This window comes from Lactuca saligna, chromosome 9 (assembly GCF_052625555.1).
Source record: "Lactuca saligna cultivar CGN05327 chromosome 9, ASM5262555v1, whole genome shotgun sequence".
Taxonomy (NCBI): domain Eukaryota; kingdom Viridiplantae; phylum Streptophyta; class Magnoliopsida; order Asterales; family Asteraceae; genus Lactuca; species Lactuca saligna.
The window spans coordinates 40,642,206-40,660,669 of NC_136425.1; the positions used below are offsets into that span (position 1 = coordinate 40,642,206).

The window sequence follows — 18,464 nt, forward strand, 5'->3', positions numbered from 1 at the left end:
GAAATAAGCTTCCCAAAAGGATTCCAATGCTCAAAACAAGTTAGAGAAGGCTAGTGTTTTGTGGGATCTCTCTAAGGAGTGGTGGAGGTTGAGAATGAGCTAACCATAGTGGTTAATGTGCTTAAATAGCCTCCAAAACCCTAATAAGTCGTTCAGCCCATGGGCCTGAGTGTATTGCTATTAATTCCAAAATTTCATATTTTTCAACAAATACGATAAATGACTTCCTGTTTCGCCCCATCCTTCTACTTCTTTATGGACCATAAAACTCTCAATTAAAGAGTCGAAAAACATAATCAGAACTCAAATGTTACAAAAAGTAAAAGTACGTGTAATTTCATGATTTTTACAATAAAAATGTTCAATTATTTTGACACATTTTTAATGGAAAATCGCAAAAGACTTTAGTTAATTAAATCAACATTTCAAAACAAACCACAACATTACGTTCTTTATTCAAAAACCAACAACCGACAATCCCCCTCACGGCAAATTATCGTAGGTGGAGTTTCCGCCATAGCGACAAAATTTTCCAACGACAATCCCTCTCACGACGACATGCCTTACGGTGCCATTAATTAGTTTGTATGGCATGATTTGGATTAAGTTGGAACTTAACAGTTGATATCTCATTTTCAGTCTTTTGTTGCGGAGTTCTTTCTGTAAAAAAAGAAAACTCATATACAATTTCGTGATTAAGTTATGTCCAAATTAAATAAAAATAAAACTAACACCTATATCTAAATGTAAACAGTGTTATCAAATATCGTCTAAAATAAAATTATAATGTGATTTTGTTGTCCCAGAATTAAAGTATATCTAGAAAGCATGGAAAAATGCAGAAGCCTCATAAATTCACAATGAATAACCTGCAACCACATCCATGTTGCATGATATAACAGTAAGACGTAAAGACTTTAATACTTTGCAGATGTAGTATATGGATAGACTAAAAAATTATATGTATAGTATTTTAGTAAAGTTAAGTATTAAACTCATAATTCAATTGATTTAACTGTAGACTGATTATATATCAAATGTAACTGAGCTTGTTTCATTTATTTATCGTGTAGTAACTTGTAACTTGTATTCCATGAAACCTTTTTAAATAACTTTTATAAACTGAATATGATATTGATTTATTTTCTTTAGATCATATTATATCGTCTTTAGTGTAATGTATTTCAGAAAATACACAAGTTTATTAAAATATACTAGTATCTATTTCAAGAGATTTAGAACAAAAACATTAACTTTTTAGAGTTAAAACTATAAAAAAATTCATTTCTTTCCGTTCATGATGAATTTTGTAGTTATCTACGTTGAAAATTGAAATCCACAACAAGAAATAATGTTATTATATTACTTAAAATGAAAAAAAAAAGATTGTGATCATAAGAAGAATTAATATTAAAAAAAAAAACACCAACATATGACAGGGATATATAGTTGGATATGTGTGTATTCAATGCTCTTAAATATAAGTTTGAAAAGAGATTTCTTAAGCACTTACCGAAAATAGCAATGCAAGTCTTCCTCCTCCTCCATAGACAACTTTCCTTTCTTCTTCTTCTTCTTGTTCTTCCGCTTCTGCTTTTGCTGCAGTTGCAATGTAGTGGCATAAGCAATGATTCAAATCAATCACCATGTGATTTAGGAAAACGTTGTCGTTTAAAGGTAGGTACTCATATAGTGCCAGCAGTGATAGTGTTTGGAGATTCAGTAGTAGATACAGGAAACAACAATAACTTAGCGACAGTTTTCAAGGTGAATTATCCTCCTTATGGAAAAGACTTTTATGGAGGTCAACCCACCGGCAGGTTTTCTAATGGCAAAGTTCCTCCTGATCTCATTGGTATATACATACATACGCTTGTATATTGATCTCTTTCTTTTTATTAATTTGATATGATCTAATTAGTAATTACTAACCTCTAAATAGTAGTCGCTTAAAAACTATATATGTATGCGTAAATTATAGTTAAAGTAATGTGGTTGATGAGGGCATTTTTGGAAGAGAATTAAGATATGTATATATATTTTGTAAATGATGATAATATTTTAGTATTGATACAACTCCCATAATTTACAGTTGAAGAACTAGGAATCAAAGAAGTATTACCACCATATCTTGGCCCAAGCCTACCGATCGAAGATCTAAGAACCGGAGTGAACTTTGCATCGGGAGGTGGTGGATATGATCCTCTTACGTCTCAGCTTGCTGTACGCATATACGGATATGATAATTAATTAATTACTTAATTGATATTTAATATTTAATATCGTTCATAACTTCCATATATTAAATATTAAATATTAGATTATATATGTGTGAATTTACTTATTTGGCCATGAATGCATGTGTACGTACAGTCGGTGATATCACTTCCGGGACAAATAGAGTTGTTCAAAGAATACTTGGAGAAGGTGAAGTCGATGGCAGGTGAGGAAGCAGTAAATGATATATTAAGCAAAGGATTGTTCGTTGTGGTAACAGGGAGTAATGACGTCACCAATACGTATTTTAATAACCCTCTACGAAGATACCACTTTGACTTTGAATCCTACTCTCGTCTTCTCGTGGATTCTGCTTCATCATTCTTACAGGTAACTACTATATATGGTTTAATTACTATGATATATAAATAACATGACATGATAAAGTACATAAATTAGCCAAAAACCATGGATAAATTCTAGATGGATCAATCGGGTCGGGTTGCTTTTCCATAGTGTTTTTCATTTTACTAAATAATACGTTTAAAATGGACCCAATATCATAGTTCTTCAACCTTCTTACTTGGGACTGTTGCTGACTTGCTGTTGACTATTTAGAAGAAATTGAATTTTTTACTTAGATAATATGGATTGAATTATTTGATTCGGATATTTGAATTGGTTTAATAAAATTTGAATTATTATATTGGATTTCTGATTAGTTTTGGTTAATGATACAAAAAAACCGGATAGTGTGAATAACAATTTTTTATTTATATATTTATATTTTTTTACTTGTAATATATATATATATATATATATATATATATATATATATATATATATATATATATATATATATATATATATATATATATATAAGGATTTGTTAACTTATTAAAATTGTTTTTAAATTTAATTAGAAAGCATGCACCATATAAAAAAGTCTTAATTAATATAAATTTTGATTTACAAGTCATTTTTTTAATGCACTAAAATGGCATATAATAAATCCTTTGTGGATTTTACATTTGATTAATCAAGCTTATTAATGTTAAAGTTATATGTTTTTTTTATAAATATTTTTACTCTTGGTCCAGTCCAACCTAATTATGTTTGGTTACATCATATCAATTCTTAATTTAGTTTGTACTATTCAGATCTATGTTTTGAAAACCGAAATCAATTCTGAATATACTTAATTAGATCAGATCAAATCGATCAATTCAAACGAACACCATCTATTCATACATATTACATTAAAGGACAATGACTTCACAGTTGAAAATCAACAGGATTTATACAATTTAGGTGTTCGAAGAATCGGAGTTTTCAGTTTACCACCAATAGGATGTCTACCTTCACAAAGAACATTAGTAGGAGGAATACAAAGAGAGTGTGTTAAGAACTACAATGAGTTGGCAGAATTATTCAACACCAAGCTATCAATGGAGATTAATTCTTTAAGCCAACGTCTACCTTTTGCAAAGATGGTTTACGTTGATGCTTACTATCTTCCACTTGATATGATCCAAAACCCTGCAAAATATGGTATGTTTTACTCATTCCTTCATTACAAAATAAATAAAAACGTCTTTATGCTTTCATGCATTTTCTCCCAATTATATATTTTGGTAAAAACGTATACAACTATATAACTTATACTATCATAATAGTTACCAGTTTAAGCTAAATTGCTAAGCATAGAACATCAATGAAGGTTATAAGTGTTTAACATTAACACTTTGTATGTTAAACATTCTTCCGATTGTCATTTTGTCCCACACTGATAGTACGTTAATTTAAGTTAATTTGATTAGAATTGGATAACAAGGATATGATAGTGAGAGTATATATAAATAAGTAAGTGGATGATAAATCATTTTATTTATGTATTTATTTAAAACAAAAAAAGTGGAAGTATAGCAATGCTTTTTTTTCTGTTATATATTCCTATTTAATCGTATTCGTGCAGATTAAATTAAAACTAGTTAAATGAAGTTCCGTTTTGGGCATTTTAGTAAAATAATAATGCACTTTTATTTCTTTTTCCTATTAGTACTATTTAGTATTTTAGTTGTATTTTGCATTATAATTTAGTGATAAACCTGCATGGCACTTTGCTTTAGCAAAACGGACGGGAATTTCATTAGACAAAAAATAAAATATGTTTGGTCCTGGTATTGTGATTTCATCACAAGAAGTTTGAGTGAACATTTGGACACATTTGGACCAAACCAGACATGAAGGGCTCTTGGACCGGACCGGTTTGGTAGAAATTAGTAAACTTTGGACCGCTTGAGGCAGTCCAGGTCCAGTCTAGGTCCTGATTTTCCAGTTGACCGGACCTGAGGCGATCCGGTTCTGATCTGGCCCGGTCTAGAGGTCAAAATGCTCACGCCATCTCCAAACACCACCATCATCACCGATCACTACTAATACCACAATCCCCCCTCTCTAAACATAACCCTTGAAGAATAAAAAATGCAAGAATTGAATCGTTTACATCCTGGTTTTGGTTTTTCACATCATCAAGGAAGCTCAAAGGTTTATCTAATTCAGCTGTTCTGCTAAACATTCATGGAAATGTTATAGATCTCTAGCGTAGATAAACGAATACCTCTTGTGGTCATTTCGTCGAACATTTGGTAGGCATAACCCAAATTCCCAGTAGAAGAAAGAGCTGCAACTAGCAAATTACAGGCTTCAGGACCAATATCAGGAATCAAGAATCTAGCATCGTTGAATACCGAGAACGAGTTGAGATCCCTTTTGACCGCGATCAGGAATCAAGAATCTAGCATCGTTAAATACCGAGAACGAGTTGAGATCCCTTTTGACCGCGATATGTTATGCGATAGTCGAACCGTTGATGGAAGGATTGAGTTGAATTTTAAAAGTTTTGAATTGCTTCATTAGCGTATCAACAATGGCGGATTGGCGGGAGATGAAGAGAGACTTGAGAATGTATTGATAGTAAATGGAAGTGTAGATGAATCCTGGTTGTTGAGAGTTCCAGTTGAAGAAACCGAGTGCGAGTTGAAGCTAGATCCGCCGGTAATCCGGCTTCGACAATACTTTTTTGACCACCGGAGGCCGACGATGGAGATGCTAGGATGTTGCCGCCTCCATCAATCGGTTGTTGAAGCACATCAGAAGACGATGTGCTTTACTTTTAGACTAAATTGCACAAATGGTCTCAAAATTACCAATTTCGATCAAAAAGTTTGTCCAAAGTTTTCATTTTATTGTTAGTTTGGTTCAATTTGCTTTGAACTTTTTTATAATGATCATTTTGCTCTTAGTTTTCTATTTATTTAAATATTTTTCTGTTTAAAATAAAAATAAAAAAATTTGTATTTTCTATTTTACTTTTATAATTTTTCATTATAAAGGAATAAAATATATAATCTCTCTCTCTCTCTCTCTCCTATAATCTACAACCCCATCTTCTTTCATTCTCATATAAACATCGATGCATCTTCTTCCATTTTCGTCATCTGTAAAAATTTGAGTTGAAGCTTACATCAAATACCCAGTTCAATGGCTTACACCCAAAATCAATTGTTCTTCACGACTTTTTTACACCAATTAGCACATGTGATCGATTTAGATTGAAAAAATGAGAAACTGCCCAAATCCTTTAACATAAAGATCTTCACTCATACCTGGATGATTGATCGAGTGAGTAATGATTTTATTGTAACTGTGTATCGTAGTCATTTCAAAACAGGGGGAAAGTTGAAATCATAATCAAAGAAGAAGGTATGAGGATTTTTAATAAGGAAATGGTGTTTTGGGTCTTTTTATGGGGATTTTCAATGGGTTCAAGAACCCTAGTTTCTTCTTCTTCCTCTGTATGTTATATCAAAGATCATAGATTTGCAGAGGGTTTAATTTTGAGAGAGCATGTATGCTCACATTTTTTATTTTCTATAGGAAGAAGGAAGAAGATAGGTATGTTCGTATATTCGTATGGGATGAAAGAGAGAGGGGTAGGTGGGTGGTGAGGATGGATTTCATATTCAGGGAGAATTGATGGATTTCAAGGTCCGATGATGACGATCCTCGCGGAGGTTCAACAACCATCGGTTGTGGGGAAGAAACAAAACTACTGGAGACGTAGGGAGGAAATAGATGGGAGGTGATAATCGGTGGTAGTTATGGTATTGCCGGAAAAGATGGATGTGTAGGGATTCATTTCCACAAATCTTATTTAGGGTTGCTGATAGGAAGGGATGTTGGTGGATCTGTGGGTTTTGATCGGGTATGGGCAGGAAATCAGTTACCTTGGTCGGTGGCATCCGATGGTGGTGGTGGCGGAAGGTGGTGCTGGCAGTTTTCGGTTGTAATTTAGATGGGGTTCAAAGTTTTTGGAGGTCAGGGGGGAAGACAAAGGTATATCTTTATTGTTTACGAGAGAGAGAGATAGAGAGAGAGAGAGAGGGGGAGGGGGAGAGAGAGAGAGAGAGAGAGAGAGAGAGATTTTATATTTTATTTATTTATTTTTATTCCTTTATAAAAAAATTATAAAAGTAAAATAGAAAATACAATTTTTTTTTATTTTTCTTTTAAACAGAAAAATATTTAAATAAATAAATAACTAAGGGCGAAATGGTCATTATGTAAAAGTTCAAAACAAATTGGACCAAACTAGCAACAAAATGAAAACTTTGGACCTGTGGTGCTAGTCCAAAACTTTTTGGACCAAAGTGGCAATTTTGAGCAAAACCACAGGGACCATTTGTGCAGTTTAGTCTTACTTTTAGGGTATTTTTTTTAAATTTACAGAAATGCCCCCGATGGTTATCAACAATGTAAAATAAAGCAGGAAGTTAGAAAAGGGTGTATTGGTCTTTTCATATACATTTAAGGGTGGAAGCAACATGGTTAATTCTCAGACCGGAAGGAGTGGGAGGGTTGGTTCCCTCACTTTGGTGGGCTATACCCTTTTTTCCCTCACTCTCTTTTCCCTCACCTAAAAGCCAAAGAGTATGAGGGAAGCCCTTCCCTCACCTTTTTTATTTTTATTTTATTTTTATTTTTTTAATAAATAAAATTAACTTTTTTGTTATGAATTATAATTTTTAAATTAATATTAAACATAAAACTTAATTAAAAATCAAAAGCATTTCATTAATTAAAATAAAATTTACATTAAACCTAAAATATAAAAAAGTAGAAAATTAAAAAAAAAAAAAAAAAAAAAACACACACACACACACACAAACTAAAAATCAGACAAACCACCAACGACCTATGGAAAATATTTTTTCCCTCTTCTTCATTACGAGCTTGAGAACCGGTCCCGAGAGATGATCGATGTTTTCCATCAAAAACTTCATGTCTTGCATTTCTTGTCTCTCCGCCAGCTCCTTTTTCCTTGTTTCTTCTTTTTCTTTTTCGAAAACCAAACGTTCGGAGAAATTAAGATTATATCGATCAAACGACGATGTTATCTTCCGCATTTTCTCAATGTCCACGCTGAAATCAGATGCACTCGAAGAAGTCCCTTTTCCCTTTCTCTTTGCTTTGTCCCTACCCATTGGGCGTACAATTTCTTCTAGCTCGAGTTCGTCGTCCTGATTTAAATCTACACCAACCCGAGCATCGGAGGAGGTTGTGTAACCACTAGAGCCCGTTTTCGTTCGCTTTGATTGTTGGACTCCAAAAATAAAATCCCGCTCGTATGTTATCCACCTAGGACTTCGGACCAATAATTTCCAACAATCGTGCCACTTGAATGGTTTTCCGACTTCCTCAAGGTAAAACTGCAACGCTTCTTGAAGTATTTTTTCGTTGCCTTGGCCGCTTTTCCGTTGGGTTTTTAGGTTGTTGTACAACTCGTTAATTTTTGAAACTCCCCTTGCTATTTCTCGAAACTTTGAGTTAAGTTGATGTTTAGTATGGTAGTCGTCACATTTTCCTAGCTCCTCTCGAAATAGTTCTAAAATGCGAAACCAAAAATGTTCTCCCGATTGTGCGTTTTCCTGAATCGAATCTTCAGAAATATCAACCCAAGCTTTGACCAAAACTAGCTCTTCGTGTGGAACCCATAGTGTCGACTTTTGTCTTCCCGGTTGTGCGACACCCTCACGCACTTGTTTTTTCCCTTTACGTCTTTGTGGTGGTGGTGTTGGTTGAGTTTCGGGAACCATGTCTTCTTCTTCCGCATCATCCAATTCATCGACAAGTTGGTGGTGGTGTTGGGTTTGGGTTTGAGTTTCAGTTTGAGTTTGGGGTTGAGGTTGATTTGGCGATTGTTGATCCGGAAACACAACAAAGTTTGAAAACATTTGCGACGGAACATTTGGAACTTGCATCGAGTAATATTGGCCAATATTTTGGTATTGGAATTTTAGTGGCGATTGAATGGGAGAATCGAGTTGGGGGCGGTAAACTCCTTGTTGGGATGAATCGATAGCAAAAATGTTGCGATGAAGGATGTTTATACTCGAACCATGACTTTTTTTTCCGTCGATCGGAACTTGGGGTTTGTTTGTCGGGATTCATTTTTTTTGTTGGTATGAAGTAGAGAGTATAGAGAATATTTGATATGTTTAAAAGTTATGTGTATGTATTTATAGTAGTTGTAAAAGGATAATAAAATAATAAAAATTAAATAAAAAGTAGCTGTTAACAGCCACAGAAAAAAAAATTTACCTGTCTACCGTTACACAACCGTATTTTTTCAAAAAAAAAAAAAAGTAAATGCCCAATCACAGCAGGAGAGAGATCGGGAAAGGCTCCCCTCTCCGTTTCCCGCACCCACCTTACCCGCACCGACGGTACGGTGTTCCGCCGGACGGAAAGGTTACCGTGGCCTTTCCCCGCATCCGCTCCGTCTGACCTCAGGGACAAAGCAGTGAAATAAGGATCCCATAATTAAATCTCAATACTAACACAGAAACTAATGATTTATGCAAACCAAGGGATCAGAACATTTTACTTTAATTATTATGTATACAAAAATTAGAATAAAATATCAACAAAAAAATATATTGTTATTTTGATCGTAAGAAAACATAAAATAATGTGAAAATTAAAAAACCATAATAGTTTAATATAAAATTTAAAACACTTCTTTATATATTATATTTGAAATTTTATTGGTCAAATTATCATTTTTATTTAAAATCAACAATTTTAATTTTTTTTTATTTTTCATTTTAATTTTTAAATAAAGCAACGTATAAGTAGCCTTATCTAAAATCAACAACTTATTTTTTATTTTAGATAAAACAATATATAATTGGTTGTGTATAAGCTATTATTATTATTATTATTATTATTATTATTATATTATTATTATTATTATTATTTTTATTTTCATAATTATAATGATGTTATTTCATAAAAAACAATTCAAAAATAAATTAAAAAGTTATTTGTAAGACTGATAACAATTTAAAAATATTTATTTTACAAACAATTAAAAAAAATATTTACAAAACTGACAATTATTTATCCTTACTTAGTTTCACCCCTCTCATATTAATTAAATCAATTAGGGTTTCATCAAATCATTTTATTTATATATTTCACTTATTAATTTTTTTTATTATTTATTAACCCTTTTTGATTTTTATGTTCCTTTTGTCTTTTCTATAATAATAATAATAATAATAATAATATTATTATTATTATTATTATTATTATTATTATTATTATTAAATAGTAGATTATAGTTTTGATCTTTATAGTTTAAATATCTATCTACATTTTAGTCATTTTTATCTGATATGAGTTGTCTTTGTCGTTTTCAAAATTTGTATGTTGTGGTGTATGAAGTTAATTATATCATTTCATATTTATTAAAATGTGTATTTCGGGAAATAGTTATTTAGCTCGTTTATTGTGAACACAATTAGCGTAAAATTCAATCGAATTTATAATACAAGTTAGTGTGACACATCAAAGAATACTCATTGATTCATGAAAACTATTTCAATAACACAAGTCACTCATTGAAGTATGTTGGATCAACATTACGGTAACTAGATATTGGCGTATTATGTTGATACTTACTTTTCTCATTGCAAACACGTATGGTGTTACCGTTCATCGTCTAAACAAACAAGGTTCATCGACGTGTTTCCTGCTAAGTATTGGTCTTTAAGGCATTCCAAATCATGCACCTACTTCTATTGCCTTTGTTTATGGTGTAAATTCCCAAAATACAGTCCAAAATTTTCATTTTTAAATCATTAAGTAAAACCATAGTTATCAAATCTTTTCATCAAACATAGTCAATGTCTCAAAACATTATAATTAGAGTATCAAATTATTAGAGTAAATCATCCCAGGCTGAAAAATATGGTGTGCCATATAGTCATCCCGAGCTCTTCCATCCGCTACCGGAAGTACCTGAAACCAAAACTGAAAATTGTAAGCACGAAACTTAGTGAATTCCCCAATATACCACATACCATACACACAAACACATATATTAGGCCCCCGCTCGCTGCATCGGGACTTGCCCGGCATCGAGCCCCGCTCAGTATACAGATCTGTTTCTCTTAGGCCCTGCCTGTCTATGGGCCCCGCCCGCTATACACATACAAACAAAACATATATCATGCTAATACAAAACAGGTGATCACTACACTATAACTACTAGTCTCAAGGCCCCACCCCTACTCTGCTACTAATGAGATATGGAACCTCGTCCACACTCAACTAGTGATGAGATACGGCTTCCCGCCCACACTCACCTTCCTACTAGGCACATACAAGTATCACAAAGACAACAAGTATAGCTAAACATGTATTCCTGCGTCAGGTACCACCTGACATCGAACCGTAGTTCGGAAACATACATATAAACCTTCCTCGGGCCTCGCCCGATATCAGACCGAAATCCGAAACATTAGGGTTGTGCATGGGTTGGTTTGGACCGGTTTTGGACTCAAACCCAACCCAACCCAACCCATAAATGGTCGATTTCTAGTTTTCAAAACCCAATAGAATCGGTTTGGTCGGTTTTTTGGTTTCTTGGGTTCAACCCATATACTCACAGGTTCTAGGTTCAAACCCATGGGTTTTGGGTTTTAACCTATTTTCTATAAACGAAAAAAATAAGCTAAATACTTAAAAAAACACCAAATTGAAGTTAAATACTTCAAAAAAATATGAGTCTTACAACAAATAGTCTATTACAAGTTAGAAACAAAGCCCGAAATAGTCTATTACAACCAAAACCCAATCAAGTATAGGTGGTTTCTCGGGTTGGATGAGTCGGTTTCTTGGGACGGTTTGTCGGTTTTAAGTATGGGTCGGTTTATCGGGTAAAAACCGAAACCGAACCCGATTTTTCGGTTTTTAAAAATATCAAACCCTAACCGTTGGTTTTGCTTCGGTTTCGGTTTTTTTGGTTCCGATTTCGTCGGTTTAGTCGGTTTCTCGGTTTTTTGGTTTGGGTTTGCTCACCCCTACGAAACATATAAATTGCATTGGGCTAACCCCGACATCGGATCTACATCCGTTATACTATAACATACATAAACGGACATTGGTGCCTTCAACCCGTTCCTACTGGAGGAAACGCACCTTGCACTACTGAAGTCCTGCTGATACTCCTTTGGCTGCTAACTAGCAATTCCCCGAACTACTGTTCCTTTGGCTCCCTAAGCTATCAGTAACAAAATAACACTTAACCCCAAAATGTCCTCAAAGTCAAACTAGGTCAACCTTTGTCAAAGTCAAAGTCAAATGGCCATGTCAATGCTTCGAGTTGACTTAACTCGTCGAGTTGCTCCATCAATTCGTCGAGTTCTAAAACTCAGGATCCTGAATTCCTGATCCAACTCGTCGAGTCAACCCCTGACTCGTCGGGTTCTACCATAACAGACTCGGGACAACTCACTTTGACTCGTCGAGTCCCTCCTTGGACTCGCGGCCATCTTAACAGATTAAGCCCTCTACATTTTAGATCTACACTCCAAACTCCTTATACAGTCTGGAAACACTACTAGAAGGATAAAGTTTCCAACTTTACCCATTAATACCTTTCCTATAAGGGTTAAGCTCAAACCCTTACCCCTTAATACATAAATTCTTGTCCAAAAGTTATAGCATTACATACTAAAGCATACTAATATAGATCCAGGCCTTAGACATTGTTTGCTCACTTAAAGTCTCTGCCTTTTCTTCCATGCACGCCCTCTTGAGGCTTAAAGACCACAACAACTCCTTAACACTTGCATGGGGGTTCCAATGGCATAAAGTTTGCACCTTTATGCCTTAACCACCCTTAGGGATTCCAGATCTAAAAGGATCTTTGCTTGGGACGTCCATGTCCCATGGATCAAACTTCATGGACCAAAACCCTCATAAAAGGGACATAAGGAGATCTAAGGAACCAAAAGTCAAGGTGAAAACTTGATTACCAGAAAATGAGGAGAATGAGAGGTTACTTTTGGATCTACAATCATTTTGTTGAATCCCAAAACTTCTCCTTCTTCTTCAAGCTCCAAACACACACTAAACTCTAAAAAAACAAGCTCTCAAGCTCAAGGGTACATTAGGGTTTCGAGATCTAGGGTTTGGAGAAATGTAGATTATAAATGAGGCCAAGGGGTAGAGAATAAGATGCTTAAAAAAGGCACCAAGACCGGAATTTAGGGTTTCCTAAACCCAAACCAACTTGCCGAGTTGGTTCTTCAACTCGTCGAGTAGGTCACTTAACCCGAGACCCAAAATCCACTCCTACTCGTCGAGTCATCCCTCAGACTCGATGAGTTGCCTTCTTTCCTTGGGTTTTTCCTTTCTTTTCTTGGCTTGCTGGATTGTGGGTGTTACATACGGTGGTGATTATCTAGCTATTTCTACACAAATAAAGGTTTCCGACGATTTTTTTTTCATTCAATCAAACTTGACCTAGGGGTAGGGGTGTGTAGCCGGAAATGAAAGATATAGACCACAATATAGGTTGTAGATAACTGATTGGTCAATTCTCCGACAACGCATCGATAAAGGGTTTAGGTTGTGCTATTTATTAAAAGTTAGCAACAAAATTATTACATAGAGAGTCGGATTTAAGAAAAAAAAGTTTAAATGTCAAGCTCATAGACTGCCAAAATCCACATGGACTATTTATGCAATTTTCTTTACTTCTTCTAATGATAATGATAATGATAACGATATTGATAATGATAATGATAATGATCATGATAATAATAATAATAATAATAATAATAATAATAATAATAATAATAATATGCAACCAGACAAACTGCAAAAATGGTCCATATGGTTTGTCATTTTCTGTGACTATGGTTCAAACATTTGAGAAATTGCAAATATGGTCCCTTTCAGGTCGTTTTATTATGAAATTGATCATTTGAAAACTTGAAATGACTATTTTACCCTTTTAATTTTTTCCCTTTAATTTTAGTTGTTTTTATCATTTTTGTTAATAAAAAATAGAAATAAATCCCCCTCACACTCATACCCCATTTTCTTCTTCTTTCCCGTTCCTATATCTGCCTCCTTCCTCCTCCATTATCTCCTTCGTCTCACCCTCTCTCGCATAGTTCAAAACTGCAACCCACCTTCATCGTTAAACCAACAACACTACCTCTCACCACGAACCAACTTTCTATTAAAATTGCATCAGATCCCCTCGAGGAAATCAAGACCCACCCTTACCCTTATTGAGATCTGAAAATTGCAACACTAATGGCGTAGATGCTAGTGGATCTTAGCGATATAGATGAAGATAGTGGTTTCTGATGGTGTCAAAATCGCAACATTATTTCCTATGCTGAATTGCTGATGGCATTTGGTGATGGAGATGGTGATGATAGTAGTTTATGGTGACGCTAAAATCGAGACTCAACTCCAAGACTCGCCCCCTCATATGTCCTTTATTTGAGGGTTCACCTGGTAAAGAAGGTGAAATACAAGTTTGTGAGTATTAGATCGATGAATGATGATTTTAACTTGTTTGTTTACATAAGTATACTTGGCCATGTAAGTTTTACTTTTTTTTAGAGTTGTGGACATTTAAGGTTTCTTTTTTTATTTCCATTTAAAGTGGCAGAGAGTGGTGCTTTCCATTTGAGAAGACAATCAGAGGAGGAGGGAAGGGCGCGTGACAGTGAAGTCGAATACGAACAAGAATGTGAATGTGTGGGGTTGAGGTGTTTTTGGCTTCAATTTCAAGGTGAGATAGTCATTTATAACTTCGTTTTCGACGACGGAAGCCAAAGTTGAGACGCCGATTTGGTGGAAGTCTAACGGTGGTGGTCTCAGATGTTAATCCAAAGTAGGGACGAAATCTACACTGATCGCTACCGTTCTTGATTTTCTGATTACCACATTTGATCGAAAGTCAATACCGAGTACCGTACCAAATTAACTTTATCGGTACCAGTACCGGGAATGATATTGGCACCGATATTGACAGTACCAAATCTCGAATTTCGTGATTTTGGAATACCAAGTACATTTCTTTATTTTTTAAATTCGGTACCGATTTCGGTACGATATCGAGATTTGATATAAAACGCTCATCCCTAGACCTTAATCCAAAGTGGTGCACGGGAAATGGGGTGGATGGATGTGAGGATTGGGGTTTATTTTCTATTTTAAATATATTAGCTTATTAATAAATAAAAAAAATTGTCAAATTTAACATATAAAGGTAAATGAGTTATTTAAATTTTAAGAGGGACCAATTCAACAATAAACCTAAAAGACCAAATTTATAATTTTTTTAAAATTAATCCTTAACCACGTAAAATAATAAACCACATTCTCCATATTTCAATTTTGTCTATGCAACTAACAGCCCGACTCACTCTTAAAAGTAATCATTCGATAATAAAACACCTTACTTTATTTTTATCAATTATCCCATAAAACTTGTGAACCTTAAATTGTATCGTTTCTCTTTGTATGGGCGCCTATCGGCGTTGGTGAACCGGACAAATTAGATATTTAAATGATATTTTTTTTCATGGATAAGATTTAGTTGATTTGATTTGACTTTCAAATATCTTGTCATTTTACCTTTTTATGTAAATAATTAAAAGGTTATCCTTTCTAAATAATATATTTTTTTTTCCATACATTAGTAGGTGTGACACTCATGTATTATATGAGTTTAATTAAAAAAAATAAATATAAAATTTTAACAATTTGATAATTTTGAATTTAAAAGAAAATTAAAAAAAATTTGAATTATTAAAATTAATGACACTTTAATGTATTGAATACATGACATATATAAACTTTTTCTAATAAATACTTTACATATATATTACCTTACACATTAAATGTGAAATTTTAATTTGATAAAATAAAAAATACAATAAAATAACAAGTGGAAAATAGAAATTTTAAAAATTCTAGAATATGTCATGTGTCCAAATGAATGAGAAGATGACATGTGGTAAAAAAACCTTTATTTATTATAGGAGATAATAATTAGTGTGTTAAAATGTTGTATTGTACAACTATATAATGCATAAATTATTGTACGATAAAAAAATTATTGTGTACGAATCCTTTTCCATAATTAAAATATTAAAGTGATTTAAAAATATTATTGCTATTTACTAATACACTTTAAAAATGAACATGTGTGAAAGTTAAACTTGGGATGGTTTTAACCAATTTTCTTTATAAGGTTAGACGGAGCGGGTGCGGGAAAGGGATGAAGGAAACTTCTCTTACTCCTGCACACCAACCCGTGGGTGAGGGAAAGGTGAGAGAAAAAAGTTGCAGGAAAGAGATGGGGGCAGAGGGAGCCGCACTCTCTCCCTTCATGCTAATGGTCAGGTTTTGTTTTTTTTTTTTTTTTTGTTTTTTTTGTTTTTTTTAATATATATAAAACTATATACCTATTAAAAAAATATATCAATCTCATGGTTTTTAATTTCCTACAAAATAAGTATAATATATGTATGAAATATATTTTTAAAAAAAAAATTGAGGAAAGGACTTCCCACCAATTCCTTGGTTTTTAGGTGAAGGAAAGAAAAGTGAGAGAAAGGAGGATATGACCCACAAAAAGTGAGGGAAGCTTCCCTCTCACTCCTTCCGGACTAACGATTTACATTTTTATTTGGTTTCAACCATTTAAGCTGTTTGATAGACATCATAACTCAAGTTCATATATATATATATATATATATATATATATATATATATATATATATTGAAATTACATTATGTACTATTTTCCAGGTTTAATAAGAAATCCAAATAATGCATACAAATTTTGAATGCACGGATATACACGTCATGACAATTTTGGACTTCTGTTCATTCTTTAAAGAAAAAGTTATTTTCTAATATTTATGATGTTCAATATTTCAGGTTTTGATTTTTCAAACATAGGCTGCTGTGGTACAGGCACTATAGAGGTGGCCTTCTTATGCAAGTACACATGTACAAATGTGTCGGAATACGTATTCTGGGATAGCTTTCATTTTACGGAGGATGCATATAGAATCATTGTTAGAGATTTTCTGAACAAAAATTTGAAGAACTTAATTATGTGACCCTAGAATCGTCATTCCATGCAACAAGAAAAGCTATATCTAAAGTAATATATGACCCATAAAGAACTTAAATTCCACCTTCAAATCTCAAGATCTTGTAAAGATGTTGGAAGGCTTTTCATATCGCTTATCTTTCGTTTATTTTCCATGGTCACTTGTTTCTCGACCGATTAAGATTCATATTAGCATTTTTGATAGATAATAGATAAAGAACATCTATTATTAATATTAGCATAGTTGATCCATAACCATATCTGACTTTTGGTGCTTACTTACTTACCTACCTACATGTATTCTTAGTTTCTTACATAAAGGCCTGCACATACTTGATTGACAAAAGGTTGATTCCAATTATACACAAAAGCTTATTGATATTATTATACATATTTATAAAGCTAGTATTTTTTTTGAATCTCATGCATTTGAAACTTCCATTCTTTTTTCCTTTCACCACATTCATTTGAAACTCAATGACTTTTCAATTTTTTTTATAATAATAATTATAATTTGGTAGTTAAGTTAAATAAATATTAAATCTAAAGTGTATTCATATATAAACTAAATTTCAATATTAAAATAATATCTTTAATTTTACTTATAAAATTATGTTTTTTAACTTTTAACATATTATATACTTAATTTATTAGTTTTAATATATTGTTGAATGCAAACTATTATCATTTTAAAAGTATAATTTTTGAACAATTTTTATAAAATACTTAAATTATTAATTAAAATATAACATTATAGGCTCAACTTAAATATAAATTTTATTTAACTTAAACAACCCAAAGATTATTTTATAAATAGTTAAAAGTGATAAATTGTGGTGTCTTTCTAATAATGATTGTAAGTTGGTTAATAAGGTTAAATAAATATCAAACCTAAAGTGTAATCATAAATAAACAAAATTTCAATTTTAAAATAATATCTTTACTTCTATTTATAAAGTTATGTCTTTAAATTTTAACATATTATACTTAATTTATTAGATTTAAAATGTTGTTGCATGTAAACCATTATCAGTTTAAAGCTATAATTTTTGAACAGTTTGGACAAAATACTTAAATTGTTAATTTAAATATAACATTACAGTGTCAACTTAAATATAAATTTCAGTTCCACTAAAAAAACCAAATAATATTTTGTAAATAGTTAAAAGTGATAAATTATAGTGATAAATGCAAAAAACTAAATTGTAATATCAGTTTAACTAAAATATTTCCTAAATATATTTATATAATTGTTAAAAATTTTCAAATAAGTAGCTTAAAATAACTTATAATAACAATAGTTAAAAATAACTCTATATAAATGATTATATTGTTACCTTTAAAATCAAAAAATATTGTTTGATGTTTTAAATAATTATAATGATAAAAATTGAAACATTAAGTAAATATATTTTAAAAAATTAGTTAAAAATAACACTATAAATAATATTAAAATATATATAATATTTAATTTTATTGATGTGTAACTTGCGAGTAGAAGTCATTCAAACGATCGAGATTATGACGTTATAATAGATTTATATATTATCATATAATTCAAAATAATCAATATATTATATCAAATTAATATACAAATTATTATATCACATTTAACAACAACGTTAGTGTTATATATATATATATATATATATATATATATATATATATATATATATATATATATATATATTTGTAAAGAATTCAGCTATATAGGTGTTTCTACGGATTACAATGTCAACTAAAA

At 32.2% G+C, this 18,464-nt stretch overlaps 1 protein-coding gene and 1 long non-coding RNA gene across 3 annotated transcripts; one reads left to right on the forward strand and one right to left on the reverse strand.

Annotated features, from left to right (window-relative positions):
* Positions 1-1,521: 1,521 nt before the first annotated feature.
* Positions 1,522-16,850, forward strand: LOC145017773 (GDSL esterase/lipase EXL3-like). 2 transcript variants are annotated; one of them, XR_013666660.1, is made up of 6 exons: positions 1,522-1,855; positions 2,093-2,223; positions 2,374-2,607; positions 3,513-3,768; positions 15,856-15,997; positions 16,543-16,618. XR_013666660.1 is itself a non-coding variant. In XM_078975730.1 (5 exons), the coding sequence occupies exons 1-5, from the start codon at positions 1,525-1,527 to the stop codon at positions 16,725-16,727; spliced, it is 1,137 nt and encodes a 378-aa protein (XP_078831856.1). In that variant the 5' UTR covers positions 1,522-1,524; the 3' UTR covers positions 16,728-16,850. The 2 variants fall into 2 exon arrangements, 1 of the variants encoding a protein (XP_078831856.1); XM_078975730.1 differs by lacking the exon at positions 15,856-15,997 and having other exon boundaries at positions 16,543-16,850.
* On the reverse strand, positions 3,400-5,454 carry LOC145017774 (uncharacterized). Its single transcript, XR_013666661.1, has 2 exons — positions 4,838-5,454; positions 3,400-3,756 (listed from the first exon to the last, which is right to left on the reverse strand). It is a non-coding gene; the product is annotated as an uncharacterized LOC145017774 (long non-coding RNA).
* Positions 16,851-18,464: the final 1,614 nt, after the last annotated feature.